The following is an 18,631-nucleotide window of genomic DNA, read 5'->3' as shown; positions in this document are numbered from 1 at the left end:
GGTGTGGAACTAGGCAGGTCGCAGTAGAGACTGATCCCATTAATGGGCCCACTCCAAATATGCATGGCGCAGTCCTTTATTCAATTCCGCTTGTTCTACAGTAAGTTTCCGTTTGGCACTGACGTCATTTTTTGGTGGATTTTGTTGTTGTTATGTGACATCTACAAAATCATGACTTCTATAAAAACAATAACTAAATATTTGTGTTCCGGGTTATTTATAAGACTCTGAATTCTAGAAAAGTCACCAAGCCTCAGAGCTGTATACACAGTGCGACATCTCTAAATCAGTAGGAATGGATGCCTGGGAAGCCCGGTCAGTGTGAGTTCTAAATAGGCCACATCTCCACACCACATTATGCCAGAAGGTCTCCTGATCAGAGTTTACCTTGTGCTGCTCACGCTTCCGCTGTATTGTGTTGGCGGTTTCCTCATGGACCTGCTGAATGGTTATTTCCTCCCGCAGGGCCACCTCTGCCCTGTATAACCAGGCACCTATAGTGCCCAGAGGTGCGGGGAGAGATTTATCCAGCTGGATATGCCAATCAAAGAGCTGAAATGCAAAAGAAGAAAGACCGAATTATCTCTAATATAGAGGCAATTCCCCCAAATGATTTTAAAGCCTACATAAAGCTTCACGTTAATCATTTCAGGTTAATTTAATAAATATCAAGTAAGAAATGATTTGTGTTCAAGCTGATGCTTTGAGAATGGGGAGGAAATTGTAGTACAAGGACTGGGATGCGGACATACTCAGGGATGCAGGAGTTTATGCACCAGCTCATATGGATCACTCCACATGCCAGGAATCAGAAAAACCATGGTCATCTAGACATCTCTGGAGGCAGACAAATGTTCAGGATTCTTTTTATCCTATATAATAAAAGGCTAATATGCAAATTGACAGAAGGGTGGAAAGACCAGTTGCTATGATGCGCACTGACCACCAGGGGGCAGACACTCAACACAGGAGCTGCCCCCTGGTGGTCAGTGCACTTCCACAGGGGGTGTACCGCTCAGCTGGTTCATGGCTGGTGAGCACAGCGGCAGTGTCAGGAGCCTCTCCCACCTCTGCTGCAGGCAGGCAGTAAGGAGCGAGGGGTCCCAGACTGTGAGAGGGCACAGGTTGGGTTGAGGGACCCCCGCCCCCACCCAGTGCACGAATGTTGTGCACCGAACCTATAGTAATTATATAATTCTTAACCATGTCTGCATGTCTTCCACTTTATTCAGTTCTCAAACACCATTTTCCAGCTTGATGGAATGCCAGGTAGAATGTGGTAAGGTACTTAGAAACTAAGCCAGTATTTGATGAAATTTATGGGGGAAAAAGTAGATTATAGAAATAAAGAAAATAGGGAAGATAGCCCCATTAGTGACAGAAACGTCACAGGTTTTGAAATCTTGGTCTTTAAGTTTGCAAAGTATTAATATTAAAGTTACTGAGCATTTTCCTTCAGGTTCATGAAAGACCAGATAAAAAGATATGTTAAATTAAAGAATATAAAAATGAATGTGAATATGGGGAGATTATTAACTATTGATGAAACATGATTATGGAAAATGGAGAAGTTGTGAAGGCTCCAGTGTTAAACAACCCAGAGTTAATTTGTGTAAAGTGAGAAGTAACCCATATGGTCTTCCAGGATTTCAGCCTGTCATGTGGTCAATGGTGACAGCCCATGTAGGGTAGGCGAGGCAGGAAAGGTGTTATATTAGCACTTCCATAAACTTAAAGGACAAAGATTCTCCCACAGTAAAGCCTTTCCTACCTCAGACAGCGGCAGGGGACCTGGTGCAACATCACAGTGTAGAAAAGGATGATAGGAAATGTTCTTGACTAAACTACATGAGCACCATGTAGTCAATCGTGGGGGAACTTACCCTGGAGGACACTCGATCCCAGGACTGTTTCACCAATGCTTGGTCAAGTGACAATTTACCGTCTCTCTGTAATGGTTGTATTAAATGTTCAATCTGTTTCCTTTTCATTTCATATTGGACTCTGAAGTGCTTGAATGACTAGAAGAGGAAAAACAGCAACAACATGGCAATGAGTCAAAAAAAGCAAAGGAAACTACATTTCCTAAATAACAATCTTTTATATTTGGATAACACTCAATATATGTTGTTGATAATAACAATAACAGACATGCTAAGAATAGCAGCTACCATTCATCATGCCCTGACCATGAGCCAGGCCCCAGGCTAAGTATTTTCTACACAGTTTATAGTAAATTAACACATCCTAAAAGGTGACTCCATGTTCACATGTGAATTGAAAATACCACTAACATGTGCAGTTAGGTTAAAGAACATGAGGCTAGCCCTACAGAATTTAACAGATAAAAAACACATCTAAAACAATGTCTAAATCTCAGAGTGAACACACATGTAAATCTACATAAAGAACACTGGGGGGAGATGGTGAATCAATATTTTACCACAGGTATCTTCTATTCCTCTAACTTAATGTAATAAAAAATTACCAAGACATAAAATCAATCTTCAATTTTATTCCACAAAACTCTATGCATGGAAAAACTGGAAAATACACTATTGTTTGAAAGTGGAAACAGATAGAAAATGTTGATGGCACATAAACCCACAAACAATAGGAAATGTTCCCTCTCTTCAGATTTCAGATGATCTCTAACCCAATTTCACAAAACTGGTGATCATCTTTGGCCCAGAGGAGTGTTTCTGTTCTGTGCTTTTATAATCCTTTGGCTCCGATTTATAAAATAGCACCTGTGCAACAGGTACTTTCACAACTTGAATTAGTTTATGAAAATTTATGCTAAAACTAAAACTCACTAATGGACCAAATAAGTACATTCACTCCATCCTTGCATTTCTATTCTCAATTTACTGGTTTAATCATTTTTTTAAAGGGAGCTCGTCCCAGAAAATTTTGTGTTTTGGGGGAAAAGATTACATTGAATTTCAAAGCAAAAAAGGTATATCCCACAAATTGTCCACTTTGCCAAGTTTATCAAATATCATATAGATGACATCATCCATCTAAATCCAGGCTCACTTTCTAGATATGGTGATATGAAATCACACATTAATCCAAAAGCTAAATCTTTTGTTGCTTGCCATGTTGACTCTCACATCATGATACCTTTTTTTGTAGTGCAAATGATTGAAATATAATGTACACTAGCATAGCTTTGCTACTAAAATGCAATACTATCTTAAATAGGAGGAAAATGTCAATGCTGCATAGAATAAGTCACAATTTCATTGGGAAACCTGTCATGTGATTTTGTATCTTGGAAGTAGAAATTGGAAGCCAAATTCAGTTAAAAACAGTGTAACGAGACTGGGAGAAACAACCACCAGCCTGGCCTCCCCTGAATGCAATGGTGTGGAACTAGGCAGGTGGCTGTAGAGCCTGATCCCATTAATGGGCCCGCTCCAAATAAGCATGGCGCAATCCTTTATTCAAGCCCGCTTATTCTATTGAAATCAATTTTTGGTGGATTTCTTTTGTTGTTATGTGACATCTGCAAAATCATGACTTCTATAAAAACAACAACTATATATTTGTGTTCCGGGTTATTTATAAGACTCTGAGCTCTGGAAAAGCCACGAAGCCTCAGAGCTGTATACACAGTGTGGGCCCACACAATTCAAACCGCTTATTTATGTCGAAACACAATTACTAAATCACATGCAAACAAGATAATGCGCAAGATTTCTTTACAGCCTTTTTTCATTCATATCACTTGAAATAGTAAACATAGATTAAATGACGTATATGAATCTTACGCATGCAAAGCTTTTAAAAACTGAAGTCTCTTTTTCATACATTACCTGATATTTATCCTGCAAGTTTGATTCCGTCATCTGTGCCCGTGTCAAATCTCTTTCGAATTGCTCTATCCAAACTTTCGTTTCCTTCAGCATTAGCCTGTCTTCTCTCTAGGAACCGCAGATGTTATAATTATATTAGTAACTGTGCATGTGTTTAATTGCTGATTAATACCAGGCTGATCCTAGAGTAGACGTAATATTCAGTCATTTAACTGTCTCTGAGAACTTTTCTCTCCCCCCACCACCATGCCTTATTGGAGAGTAAAAAGCAAGTGTGAATTCTGTAAAAGTACATTAATTGTCTTTGAATACTGAAATTATCTATCTCTATTTTTTTCTCTCAAAAAACCCACTAATTTATTTAAGAACATGTTTACAAGAAGGGAATATTCTAAAGGGAATGGTTGAAGTAGAAAAGTATATTGTGTATATTCCCAGCAAGAAAATTTTAGTAAACCGTGTGAACTTTATTAAACCCTGTGACCCAATATTGGGCAGAAGAGATGCGATTCACTCAGAATTATAAATTAACTCAATACTTACCTATTTCAACGAATGACTTCCTTCTTAATTAATTAAAATACAAAAATGTCTTTAATTTTATTTTCCATTTCAAATATAATAAAAACAAATATTGTCACTGTAAGATTTCCCTTTCATTAGTGCTATTATGTGTTATTAAAGAGGAATTAATTGATGTCATTATATATTTAAAGATTAGTAGAAAAGTCCATGGGAGTGGCTTAGATTGTAATTAACATTCTATAACAATTACATGTGTTATTTGTTCTAATAGAAAGGAAAAGAAAATAACAGTATTAAGGTGTTAAAAGAAATGTGTATATAAAGGCAAATACATGCAAAAGAATGGCTAACTAACTATGGAATGGAGGATGCTTGAAAGAAGTTACTAATTCAAGATTACTTAAATCTTACCTTAAGATTTTGGATAGAATTTGCAAAAAGTAGGAAATCTGGAAATATTTCCTAACAATATGAAAAGATATTATATAGGAAAATAATATAAATCAGGGACAAAATTATATAGGAAACAAGAAAAGAACAATGGGGAAGCATTTGTCTATAAATAAATAGATATTAATTTTAAGGGTATAGTTACTTTAAGATGTTTTTCATAAGTTTTTTTTGCATGTGTTTTTGTTTTGTTTTGTTTTGTTTTGAAGCATTAAATGTTTGAATCCAATAAGGCAATGTAGTATTCTGGCATTTGATGTTTTCATTTTAATTGGTAATAGTCATATGTGGCAATATATGCATTTTATAAATGTCTTGAAATTTTAAACTTTTTAAAAGAACAATGTAGCCTGGATGGCGTGGCTCAGTGGTTGAGCGTCAACCTCTGAACCTGGAGGTCACGGTTTAATTCCCAGTCAGGGCACATGCCTGGTTGTAGGCTCGATCCTCAGTGTGGGGCATGCAGGAGGCAGCCAATTAATGATTCTCATCATTGATGTTTCTGTCTCTCCCTTCCTTTATGAAATCAATTAAAAAATAATAATAAATAAAAAAGAACAATGTCAAGAAAAGGTATGTGGATTCATTTATTTATTTTCTCTAAAAATATGATCAGAGTATGCATTTCTCTGTCTCTATATCAACAATGAAGGCTATGCTGTGCTTCTGAAAGCAGCCAGTAATATTTATTGCAATGAGAGAAGGAATAAGTGATAAACAACTGAACATTTAATTGGTGAGACACATGACTCAATAGGCCTATTTTTTATTTTATTTACCATTGAGTACTGATTATCCAAGGAATGCCTTTAGGTAAAAGTTTCTTCATCTGTTTTGTTGGTTGCAGTAGAAAAATATATTGTGTATATTCCCAGAAGAAAATTTTATTTAAGATGGTATCTAATATAAATAAAATAATTCAAATAAATTCATAAAGAGGACATAGAAATCAATTATACCAAAAATGGAAGCCTGGTAGATATATTGATGCCAATATTTTAAAAATTGATTAAAAATAAACTATTTACTAAGGCTTGCATAGACAAGTACTGAGTGTTTGAAGTGATGGCATCAATAGCCCCCAGAGGGATAGTCTATAAAATCTTCATGGTTCATGAGGCAGAATTAGGAGGTCATGTAGCTTCATTAAGTGACCTTACATCACGAAAATATACATTTTTCTATTTAAAATAGTCATTTTAGGTGGTTATGCCCAACTTTACAAATGCCACATTAAAAAAAGGCAAAGTTTAAAATATATTTTTTCTCAAAATTAATTTTTGAAAGAACCCTGAAGAAATCATTCGCATCCACTTTTTAGGGAAAGGACAGAGGGACTTTTTAAAAGAATAATCAGGACTTATTTTTTAGATAATGAGAATGATCTCAGGGAAATAAAGCCTCTTTAGTAAAGTTCATTAACAAGCTTATGCCCTTAGTGTGTGTATGTGTGTGTGTGTGTGTGTGTGTGTGTGTGTGTGTCAAGTCTCTAAGAGTTTTTGCTTTAAATTCCTGTTCGTGAGCGTTAAGAAAGCACCCCCTTTTGGTCCTCAGACTTTCTCAGCCACCAAATGTACTCCAGAGAGATGATTGTCAGAAATGAAAATACTACAAACTCTAAAACCAGATCCGAAATAAATCCAATTGGGTAACATAAAGACGTTAGATTTGAAAATGAGAGGGGAAGCTGATTTTCTCGATGCTGTGTTATCTAATGTGCTTTCTTTAGAGTTTCTCATTTACACAGCAGCATCCCTGCCCAATTATATTCTCAAAAACCCAGAGATCTCCCAATGGCTCTAAGCACGTGACTGGGATCTACGCTGGGATTTGCACAGAGTCTGAGCTCTGGCCTCCTGGGATGCTCCTTAGGGACATTTCCTCTGCTAGCCATAAGTTAGTTACGCAGGAGGCCCATGCTTCTTCAGAAAGGAACAAAAAATGTTCCCTGAATCTGTAGTTTTTAACAAACTGCTATAGTTCTATCCAATGCTGTATTAACTTCATCCAAGCAACTAGTGACAGTGGTTCTGCTTAATTCTTGTATGAAGTCGCTGATTTCTATTAGTGCAGAGCATTTTCCTATTCAAACAGTTTGGGCTATGTTCCCCTGGCCTTTTTCCTCCTCAAACCTGTTTCTAGGTTTATTTAGAAAATCGATTTTATTTTGTCCTTTTGTTTTTGCTGTTGCTCTTCATTGTGTTCTCAAACTGCTCTGAAAACTCTAGATGAGATTTAAGCAATAAAGACAGAGGGGTTGTTTGAACACATTTTGAAAATTCCATTTGTTACTTTCCCTGGAGTCGTTTTGCCTTATAAGAAATTATCCATAATAAAAAAAATTACTACTTTTAACAAATTAGGAATACGGTAATATTCATTGTTGTTAAAGCCTGAGAAAATAGGCTTTCTGGGGAGCTAGCTAAAGTATAAAATGGGATAAACTTTCCTACAAGGGATTTGAAAAGAAAAAAGTCTCAAAAAGCACTAAAAATCTGTTAGTCTTTAGCCTAGGAAGTACATTTCTAAGAAAGAACTGTAAAACAATGCTTTATTGAAAATTTGTTCACAGAAGCATTGTTAATATCAGCAAAACATCAGAAATTTCCAAAAATTAAAATTGGATAAATTGCTCTACATATATAAGGTGACCTAGAGAGAATGACATTGAAAAGTTTTGTACAATGAAAAGGAAATTTAAAATTGTATGTATACTGTTATTCTATTTTTGTTAAAATATTATATGTGCCTATAAATACATAGAAAATGTTTGGATCTCACACCAACACATTAAATGTTTTTTTAGAATACATTCTCTGTAGAAGGTCGAACAGAAATAATTTCTTTTTTTCAAATTTTGTTTTTATTTATTACAATAGGCATATGTCATTTGAGCAGTATGAAAATATATAAATGTTATTTAAACCATTGAAAGGCTAAAAAAATCAAACCATGGTGAATAATTAGAACTTTTACAGATTTGCCCTGTGTGATGTGAACAGCAATGTATATAACAAAGTCTAAAAGTCAAAATTAGTTTTCATCAGATTGAATAGAACAGTGGGACTCAATATCTAGATGCACAAATGATGAGATAGATACAAAATGTGTTCCATCCTTAAATTACTAAAATAATGTTTCCCAACACCAATATCTTTCCGCAATTTTAACTCATCAGCGTTACATTTCCAGCACTTAATATTGCCTTTTCTGTCATAGTCAACCTACAAATCAGAGAAGTCTTTCCCTCTGATTACCTCCAAAATTGGTGATACCTATTCTTTACTCAGTTGCTCTATGTAAAAATGCATTACAATTTAACTTTTTGGAAACAGCATGCTTATGTAAACATCTGAGTTACTGTCCTTGAGTGCATATCAATACTTAAAGAAAAGCCAAGACTTACATCATTCTCTAGCCCATCAGAGCCTGTATTGTGGATGTCAGGATAATGTTTCAGAAACTGGGCTACATAGGTCATAATAGACTTCTCATCTGGTTTATCCACATCAACATCTGGAAAAACCAAAACCAAATTAATTTATGTTAATTAGATTATAATAATATAAGCTTTGAAATCTAGCCAATCTACCAAAGACACTATACTAAAGGCAGAAGAAAAACATGATTGATATTTAAAAATATTTTGGGGGGGAAATGTAGTCTGAATTATACATGGCAGAAATTTTGTAATTTATAAAGATGACATTTTAAGAGCTTTTAGAAAAGTAGTACTTGTTTCATTGAAATCTCAACATTAATTGATAAAAAACCTGAAATACTATTTGACTATTCAGGCATCTTCTAATTAATAAAATACACAAAATAGGTAAGTTTCAGAATTGTGGTGAGTGGGTAGTAGTTAAAACACAGAGTAGTTAAAACATAGATGTGGCAATGAATAACAAGTGACTAGCTAGCTTGCATAACTACATATGGCCAAATATAGACGACCCCCCCCCCCAAATATAGAGCCACAATATCAAAGTGTCATTTGGAGCGATAGAGCTATAGTTTGTTCCCAATTATAGCAGAGAATATTTTTCCAAATGAAAATCAATACAGAGAGATATTATTTACATTTGTGCTTTTCTCAAATTCTCTGTCCTTTCAGAGAGTCGTGAAAGTCATGTGTAATTTCCGGGTGTAAAACATACAAGTCTACTGAGTTGAGCAAATGCTATTGAATGTACCTTCGGGATCTAGTAACCTGGGGATGCCCAGTTCCGTTTCAGCAATGGTGAAAGCCTCCTCCAGGTTTTCTCGGTTGGACCTTCCTTTCACCCTCTCCAAGTCCACTAGCTCTGGCCGAATAGCATGGATGACTGAATGAAAGGCAACCCCATTTCTCCAACTCCGCCCAAAGTCTTTGATTTCTATTCCAGTCTGCCTTTATGAGATTAAAAAAATAGAATGATGTCACAGTCTGAATAGATAATACTCATTTTTCTCAAGGCCTCGTGCAGAAAACAATGCTCTTTAGCAATAAATGATACGGGGCTAGCTATATTAGTTAACTGATTTTGAGAAAAAATTAAGCAAAACAATATTTTAGAGGGTAAGAAGATAAGATGTAGAAATTATAATTCCATACTTAAAGATTTCTATATTAGATTTTTCAGTGATAGAGATACTCAATTGAAAACACATTTTAAAGAAAACTAGTTTAGATTAAAATGTCTGGTTAACTAATGGTAAAATTATAAATATATATGTATATATATATATATAACAAAGTAACATTTTAAATAATAATGATAAGAAAACTGTGTTGTACATGCACAGGTTATAATAGATATAATATAATAGACATTAGAAGATGAAATAACATCACTCAGTTCTATTTTTTTACACTATGTTCTCAAAATTTCCATGAACTGAAACATAAAACATATCTAAGTGATAAACTGATTAGCATCAAAAGTTCATAAATGCCCTTAATTTTTATCTCAGTAAATTTAAGATTTACTTTAAATTATGTTTTGGCAATGTACATTCAGCTTTCATAAAATACATTGCCTAAAAAATTGCATCATAAGATATAATCACTGGCTTTCTCACAAATATTTAAAAAACAGTTTTGTAAGACTTCAGTATTTGTCAAGTAGTCCTGAATCCTGTTCTAGTTCTCTTAGAGTTTCTGTCTTTGGTAGTACATTTGTAATTTTTTCAGCCAACATACTGGCCAATACCCACCAAGATTGGGCAGAATGTTCTATTATCTATTCATGTGTACATTCACCTCTGGGTCCATCTTACTTTTATATCTATATTTTCCCTTTGCCCACATTTCCTTACTTAAAAACTACATAATTTAGTAACACTAATTATATCTTCTTTATGTTTATTTTTGTATTTCCTTATTTTTGCTTTTCAAACACTTTAAAAATAGAACTCCTTGTGTTTAGGGCATCAATATTTTATAATGATAAGTGCTTGTTTACAACTATTTTCCGGAAGTGAAGAATAAGATTCAGATTAGATTTAGGCATCCAAAACAAAACAGAAAGTGAGATAATTTTACATGTCATTTAGGAAAATCATTCAAAAGCACAGCTTCTATGTGAACAGATCTTACCATAAAATATTAGTTAATTAGTTAATATTAGTTAATATGCTCAATTGAAAACTCTATTGAAATTGCTACAAGAATATATTTTTTCAAAGTAGTATTTTTCTACCCAGCATTATCACACAAATGTACACTCATGTAAATTTACTATACCTAGAAGGAAACAAAACTAGAAGCAAATTATTCATCCATAAAGCTGAAGTTGACAAAGAAATCCACATTCCAGATAGAACATGAAACCAACAGATAAAACGAATAAATAAAATTGCTAGAACTTTCAGGAAAAAATAACATGTAATCTTTCAAAATGTGAACCTTAGTTCACATTATTATTAAAGAGAACTCAATAGTCTTACAATGAGATAACCAAATTTAAGTCTTAAATTTATTTGTGTAAAGATTATTTCATAGGAGCAAAAGTCCAAAACAATGACTTGAATAGAATTATCCCACATGCTATTTAAGTGTAGGGGTGAAATGACCTAATCAGGCCTAGTGACATAAATGAAGAAGAAATTGGTTTTATTACAGAACTAGAGGCCTGGTGCACAAAATTTGTGCATGGGGAGGGAGGGGGGTTGTCCCTCAGCCCAGCCTGCACCCTCTCCAATCTGGGATCCCTCTCACAGTCCAGGACTGCTGGCTCCCAACTGCTCACCTGCCTGCCTGCTTGATCACCCCCTAACCACTCTCCTGCCAGTCTGATCGACGCCTAACTGCTCCCCTGCTGGCCTGATTGCCACCAACTGCCCTCCCCTGCTGGCCCTGTCACCCCCAACTGCCCTCCCCTGCAGGCCTGGTTGCCCCCAACTTCCCTCCCTCTCCTGCAGGCCTGGTCGCCCACAACTACCCTCCCCTGCTGGCCATCTTGTGGCAGCCATCTTTGACCACATAGGGGCAGTCATCTTTAACCACATGGGGGCGGCTATCTTTGACCACATGGGGGCAGCCATCTTGTGCGAGGGTGTGAGGTTCAACTTGCATATTACCTCTTTATTATATAGGATTTTCCTAGAGTATTAGTGTTTACATTTTAACTCAAGGAAGGAGTGAAACGAGACCTGAAGCAAAGCCATCAATCAAACATATCCTCAAATTTTGCAGTTGTGGGAAGAGGCACTCAGTATGCATTGGTAACTCACGTTCTTCAAGCGTTTCAATGTAAACAAACTCCTGGTACTTACTTGGCTGCTGTGTACTGAACCCACTTTAACAAAGCCTTCTTGGCGTTTCCTTGGATCTTGGTGGCCACCTTCCGCTTGCTGGGAGGGCTGGCGGCCTCCGAGCTGACCGTGCTGTCCACGGAGGACGTGCTGCTGGACAGGGACTGCAGCTGCGGCAGGTTGCTGGTCAGCTCCTCGATCTATGAGGGCGGCGAAAAGGTCAGCGAAAATTTAGGAATTGCCTTTGTTCTTCTTTCCTCAGATGTTTCAGTTTTCCAACTAAAAATGCTTTATCTTAACTCCCTTAACACTGCTGACAAAATGTAAGTTTTTAAAGGGCAGGATGGATGGATGTCCTACTCCTTGTACTTCTTGCTGTATTTAGAACTACATCTCTGTATCTTAGACACAGTAATAAACTCTCGTCTAATCCATGTGAGTTGATAAATAAAACTGAATGATTATCCAAACTCACGAAATGTACAACACCCAAAGGGAAGCCTAATGTGAATTGAATGATTATGATATGTCAATATAGGTTCATCAATTCTCACAAAAATATGGCTCTGGCCAGGATGTTGATTATGGGGTGGCAATGCATGTGTGGGTGCAGGGTTATAGAGGAAATCTCTGTATCTTAGGTTCAATTTTTCTGTAGATGTAAAGCTGCTCTAAAAAAAAAAAGTGAAGGCTAGATTGGCTGGTGTTGCTCAGTGGTTGAGCACTGACCTGTGAACCAGGAGGTCACAGTTTGATTCCCGGTCAGGGTCCATGCCTGGGTTGTGGGCTCGATCCCCAGAGTGGGGAGTGCAGGAGGCAGCCAATCAATGATTTTCTCTCATCATTGATGTATCTATCTCTCTCTCCCTCTCCCTTCCTCTCAGAAATCAATAAAAGATATATTTTAAAAAATAAAGGCTAGAACTGTTATTCTGGATGGGATGGCAAGTTAATTTCTCTCCTTAATGACTAATAGGAGCATAGACCTGCTCCCTTCCAGACAAAGAAAAATTTTCTGAACTTGCTATAGCAATATTTCATCTTCACTGTGTCCTGCCCACTTTTCAGATCGGGTACTTATGCCAGAATTCTTTAGGGAGGTACATGTACAACTCCTTTAGAGAGAAGAGGAGGAAATTGTGCTACCAAAAACCAATGTATGTGTGAAAGTCAGATTTCTGCCAGCTTAAGAATCAACCTCAAAAGTAAGACGCAGCATTATTAAAATGCCCACCATTACTTCCCTCCATGACATTATATCAACTAATAAAGGAGCGATGACACAATACCTGGAAATAGAGAATAATGGTCCACACCAGTCCCAGAACTATTGAGGGTCGGCCATCGGCAATATCAGTGGAGTTAATGTTGACTAATTTGATCTGTTTAAAAAGAAACACTGTACTAGCAATGCACTAGAGATTATAACCCATTTAATTATGCAACGTTGAACACTTTATTAGACATCTATAAGACTTGGTCATGCCTGTGTAGTGATACACACGAGTAAGTAGGGTAAGCCATAATAAAAGCAACAAGCACATGGTTTCAGTGGGGATTTCAGGAGCATTCATTAGGTGCACACAATAAAATTAACCACAAAATGAAATAAAAAACTTTGAATTGAAAAATGTGACATCATGCAAGGGATTACCAACAAAATACCAGACAGAAAAAAAGAAAAGGTTATTCTTTACATTCAGAACTTGACTGGAACTTAAAAGAAACTGTGATGAATAATTTAAGAAGATGCACTTACTTTGAAGTTTGTTACCAAATAGCATGAAACTTATGTTCTCTTTTACCTATAAAAGTCAGGAGTTAAAAATTCTAAAATTTGTACTAACCGGTGATCCTCTGTACATGGACTGACATGAAAGGCAAAGGGAGAAGATGATATATACAAAAAAATAATCTTTGAAAACCAGCATTATTTGTTCAAAGGGAATAAAAATGCAGGAAGTAAATGTAGAGCATTATTTGCAGAATAAATTTTAAAGACAATGAAAGCCAAGAAGTAGTAAAGTAGAAAGACTGATAGTGTTTAGTTCCCTATTTGGGGCATTGATAATTATAAAGTGTTCAAGACACATGTTCATCTGCCTATAATTGTTTCCAATTTTTCATTTCAATGCCTTCCCAACTGTCAAAAAAAGTTATTTCCTCCATCCTAGCAAACTGGATTTTATCTCAGTCAATCTCCATAGAATACAACTAGAACTACTCATCCTTTTCGTAATCTCTAAACAAAGACAAAAATTAATAATAAAGGAATTCTTAAACTTCTAGCTCAATAATTCTCAGCCACAATTTCATTAGCTGTTTTATTAATTGCATCACTGTTTCTGTTTGAGTGATATTAGAAGTAACGTAAGTGCTCATTCATAGGAGAGTGGTTAAATAAACTCTGGTACATCCAGACCATAGAATACTATGCAGCTGCGAAGATGAATGAGGAAGCTGTCCCTGAGCTGACTTGGATGGTTTCCAGGATATGCTGTTAAATTTAAAAAGCAAATTGTGTGAGTACATCAATAGCACACTCCCCTCATGGCAAAAAGAAGGTGGTATATGAAGAAACATCTGCTCACCTGTGCAAAAGAAATACAAGCATGATCAATGAGAAACTAGAGAGACCAGTTACCTAGACGTGTGAAAGGGAAGGAATGATAATGGAGAAGTAAGGATGAGGAAGGCACTTCTCTAAGTATAACTTTTGCTCTTAGGATTGTAGTAATGATCTCATTCCCCGCCCCCCCCCATCCCCCAAATTAGTTAACTAGAATGTGTGTGTTGGGGGGAGGTTCTGAAAATGGAATATAACTCTATTTCAATGAGTAACATTAAAAGGGACAGGAAGAACAGAAGCAACCTAATTAAATTTAGAAGCAGTCTTTTGACTGGATATTGTAATGATAAAGACCAAAAGAATTGCACACAAATACTGTTCTTCAGTTAGTCAATCTGTTTCTCACAGGGACATGGGCCAGCAATTCTGAAAACTATGTTACGTGCTGAGTTGAAATCAGAAGTATCAGTTTGAAATAATGGTTTATATACACGTATATGGGAGAAGTGAGTGAGCGCGCGAGAGAGATACCCCCAGGTTAGTAAACATATTTTCTAGATTGGTCTGTTTGGAGGGCCTAGGAGCAGTGAAACCTCAGTAGCAATGAGCACACCGAGCACTCAAATCTTGGTTTCTAAATGCCATTTGCTAATAACAGGACCCCAGCTTCCTTAGAGGAGACTGGGGCAAGGAAAATACAGGATATGTAGGAGCCAGACTGAAGAAACTTAATGGCCAAAACTTGAACAAACTAATAAATTAAAACTATAGAATAAAATATATATCCATGAGTTTGTGCTAAAATAAGTAATTGAATAAATAATTGGAGGAAAAATAAAAATAATTTCTTACATTACAAATGAGGGAAATATAAAATCACCATTAGGCAAACAGCACAGAAATAATTACTGAAGGTAATGAATGCTAAAATTAGTGAGCAAAGTTTAAGAATAAACAGAATATTAACCTGACGTCAATGACCTCCCTTAAGTTTTTTTCTCAGTTATAATATAAAGAGAAGATGATAATTTTACCATAAAGGAAACACAGCAAATGTCCTTACCATTGATCAGAATTAACATGACCAGCAATGAGACCTATCAGTATCTTATATCATCCACTAATATGATGCGCTGACAAGAACACAACATCACCTCCTTGGAATTCTTGCAAAATATGCATCACTTCAATATAATCATAAAATTGAGAAGCATTTTTTTCAAAATAACTGGCCCCCAGTTATGAAAAGTGTCAAAGTTATGAAAGACTAGGAAAGAATGAGCAAGTGCCATAGAGTGGAAGGGACAAAGGATCAAATGCAAGGTGTGTGATTCATTGTATCCTGAAGAGAAACAAGACACTGGAGAAAAACTGATGAAATCAGACTAATGTCTATGCTTTACTTCATAGTATTGGACCAACCTGAAGTTCCGTATTTTGATAACTGTACTCTGTATACACACATGTACTATGTATAAGTTGTTAGCTTTAGAGGAAGGTGAATGAAGCGTAGACATGAAGTCGCTGTACCCCTTTTTGCCACTTTTCTGTAAATCTAAAATTGTTTGTACAATAATGCTGCCTGTGTGTGTTGTGTAGATCACAGGCAGAGTTTTCACTCTGCAGCCAATATTGAAAACATCTGTCCGCCCACACCTTCCTCTTCAAGTGTTCTGGGTTTGTCTCTCTTACCCTCCTTCCTTCCAGGAACTTGAGCGCGGTGCCGATGTTAGCCACCGCGTGGATCCGCTTCATACGGCGTCCTTGTTCACACGGCTATGAAAGGAGAAGAGGAATCGATCAAAAGGCACACATTCAGAAGATGGCTCAATAAAAGATAAAGAAATAAAAAGAGACTTATAAAACCTATGTAAGTATATTTAAACATACTCGGAGAATGTTTATAAAGAGGGGCAGGTATACGAAGGGGCATTATCCACACAGCACCTTAAAAGTTTACTGATATACTCAATAAAGGCATTTGCCTTTCAGGTTTCTGTATGTCTTAGAGTGGAAATTCACAAAATTCCTATGCTGTCTACTGACACTGTCATCCTATAGATTAGGAAATACTTATATGAAAAGTAGCCTTTACGTGAGGGCCTGGGGTATATAGGAAATCTCTGTACTTTTCTTGTAATTTTGTTGTAAACCTGAAACTGCTCTAAAAAAAATAAGTCTTTGAAAAGGTACTCTTGGTAACTCACCTTTTTTTTTTTTTTCAGTTATACTGACATGAAAGGTTATTGACAATGTTGACATTTCTAGATTTGGATGATCAAAATGCACACATTCAGAAGATGGCTCAATATAAAGACCAAGGTTAAAAAGTAGGATTGTGAGAATGAAAATATTATCTACACAAATGTATGTTCTGATTACTTATGTTGGAGTTACTAAAATTATCATGTGCTTTCTATGTACCACAATGTTAAGTTTAAAACTCAAAATAATTTCAATAATGTAGATAGGATTAGCCTCCTTTACATTGATAGGAACCAAGTGGATAATTGAGGTGAAGTAATGTCTCCATTATTGCATAGCTGGTAAACTGGTTTCTTTTCCGTGACACCAGACCCTAACTAATCTCCCACTGCAGCTCAAACCAAGTACCTTTTACTTCCCAATTATAGTGTACTAGGTAAACACATGTATGATATTTTAAATAAATATTTAAATAGAAAATGTACTTTTAAAATTTTTGACTTTTATTTATTCTTTATTTTGGAACCTCTGTTATACATGACAGAGCCCTACCATTGATCTATACATGGCCCATGTATTTATTTGTTTGTTTTTAATCCTTACCCGAGGATATTTTTCCTTTGATCTTTTAGAGAGAGTGGAAGAGGGAGGGAAAGACAGAGAGAAACATCGAGGTGAGAGAAACACATCGGCTGGTTGCCGCCTGCATGTGCCCTGACCAGGGCCCGGGCCGGGGAGGAACCTGCAAGCAAGGTATATGCCCTTTGGTCTGCAGGCCCACGCTCTATCCACTGAGCCAAGCCAGCTAGGGCTAGTTATTATTTAATTAGTTATTTTTTATAATGTAAAAAGCACCTACAAACCTGCCAACTGAACAAAGCCAGGATCCAGAAATTACATATGAAAGCCAATAACGCCATCATTCAGTTTATTCATCTATCTGCCTTCCTACGTCCATGGCAACCATCACACTAAATCCAGTCCAATGCTCTTCTTTTATATAAATTCATTTCATGTATATGCATTATTAAAAATAATTTTTTTTTAGTTTTTACATTTATATAAAGGTTATCACTGCATTAATCTTTTGAGACTTATTTTTCCACATAATATTTTGTTCCGAAGATTCATCGATGTGGTTGCCTGTCACTGTATTTCATTCATTTTGACAGCTAGTATATTATGTGCCATGTATCTCCTCTCCTTTTGGAGTGAATCTGGGTTATTTTCAGGTTATGTCTGTTTTGACCTATGCTAATGTACAATGGGAGAATTATATTGGCACTTAGAATAATACACTCCTTAAATACATCCATTTGAATTGTAATGAAGTTTCCTTCAACCTTCTGGGAAATAGCATAATTCAGGAGGATATATACATATGACCAGCTATATTTGGCCATCAAGGGAGTTTGTATTTCAATTCAGTGCCTCTTACATCCTAACACTTATCCAGCTTATTTCGTTCATGCATACATCTGTATCTTCCAAATTGGCTGTTCATGTGTCTTGTTTGATTTCCCCCAAAGCAGAGCCTGAGAAAAGGACTTGGCTGCATGTAGTTTACTGGGGAGATGATCCCAGGAAGCAAGAGTGAGGATTCGTGAAAAGTGAAACAAGGAAGTGGGAAAAGCTAACAAAGGGTGTGCTCTGGAGGGTCCCACTGTGGGCAAATGGGCTCAGTTCCCTGGGGATCCCATCGGGCACTCTATGAGATCTGTAAATCTGCCTCAGAACCACTCCTCCTGCAAGTGCCAGGCTGGAGCATTTATTCATGAACTCCCACTGCCATTGGTTGAGGGTCCTCTGGGACCACTAACTCCTATACTTGAGGGCTCCCTGGTGCAATTTGTGGCTTTGATAAGCCCAGAGGGCAGAGTCCCAGAGGTATGCTACCAGTGCTTGGGATCAGATGCTGGTGGGGGGGCTTGTAGTCAGTAAGATGCAGGAAACACTAGTCTATTGGTCACTTCCGGGAGCAAGGAATACATTCCCTTTCTCGTTCCTTCACACCTTCAGTAGGTTTAAAACAGTGTCTATAGTAGCAGCAACCTTAGAACTAAGAGCAGAGACTTCCTCAATAGGCAGTCAATCATGGTTAACTCTTGCATCCATGAGTTAACCACTGCGTGGCTGACATCAGACATGAGCAGAGAGGGCATCCAGGCCACAGGAAGCATCTGCTATGCATCAAACTAGAAAATGACTTATACAACATTACTATCAGTTTGTATTTTTCAATAAATAACCTCTTCCAAAAGCTATTTTGAGGACTCTCTTCACAAAATTAACTAGAAATTTATGTCCAGGCAAAAGCAATTAAGAC

General features: G+C 36.6%; 1 protein-coding gene across 8 annotated transcripts in view; it reads right to left on the bottom strand.

Moving 5' to 3' along the window:
• The window catches only part of SYNE1 (spectrin repeat containing nuclear envelope protein 1), a gene marked incomplete at its 5' end in the record, with an annotated part of 384,290 nt that overhangs the window by 280,743 nt on the left and 84,916 nt on the right, over positions 1–18,631 (bottom strand). For 7 of the 8 annotated variants that reach the window (XM_079780696.1, XM_079780700.1, XM_079780701.1 and 4 more), the window contains 9 exons: positions 388–552; positions 1,884–2,021; positions 3,822–3,929; positions 4,758–4,808; positions 8,203–8,312; positions 8,990–9,186; positions 11,553–11,731; positions 12,821–12,913; positions 15,793–15,876. In XM_079780696.1, coding sequence (XP_079636822.1) covers positions 388–552; positions 1,884–2,021; positions 3,822–3,929; positions 4,758–4,808; positions 8,203–8,312; positions 8,990–9,186; positions 11,553–11,731; positions 12,821–12,913; positions 15,793–15,876 — 1,125 coding nt within the window. The remainder of the gene's footprint in view (positions 1–387; positions 553–1,883; positions 2,022–3,821; positions 3,930–4,757; positions 4,809–8,202; positions 8,313–8,989; positions 9,187–11,552; positions 11,732–12,820; positions 12,914–15,792; positions 15,877–18,631) is intronic. The other variant, XM_079780699.1, reaches the window with a different exon arrangement.

This window comes from Cnephaeus nilssonii (assembly GCF_951640355.1).
Source record: "Cnephaeus nilssonii genome assembly, chromosome: 9".
NCBI classification, from domain to species: Eukaryota; Metazoa; Chordata; class Mammalia; order Chiroptera; family Vespertilionidae; genus Cnephaeus; species Cnephaeus nilssonii.
This window is presented reverse-complemented; position numbering and strand designations above follow the sequence as displayed.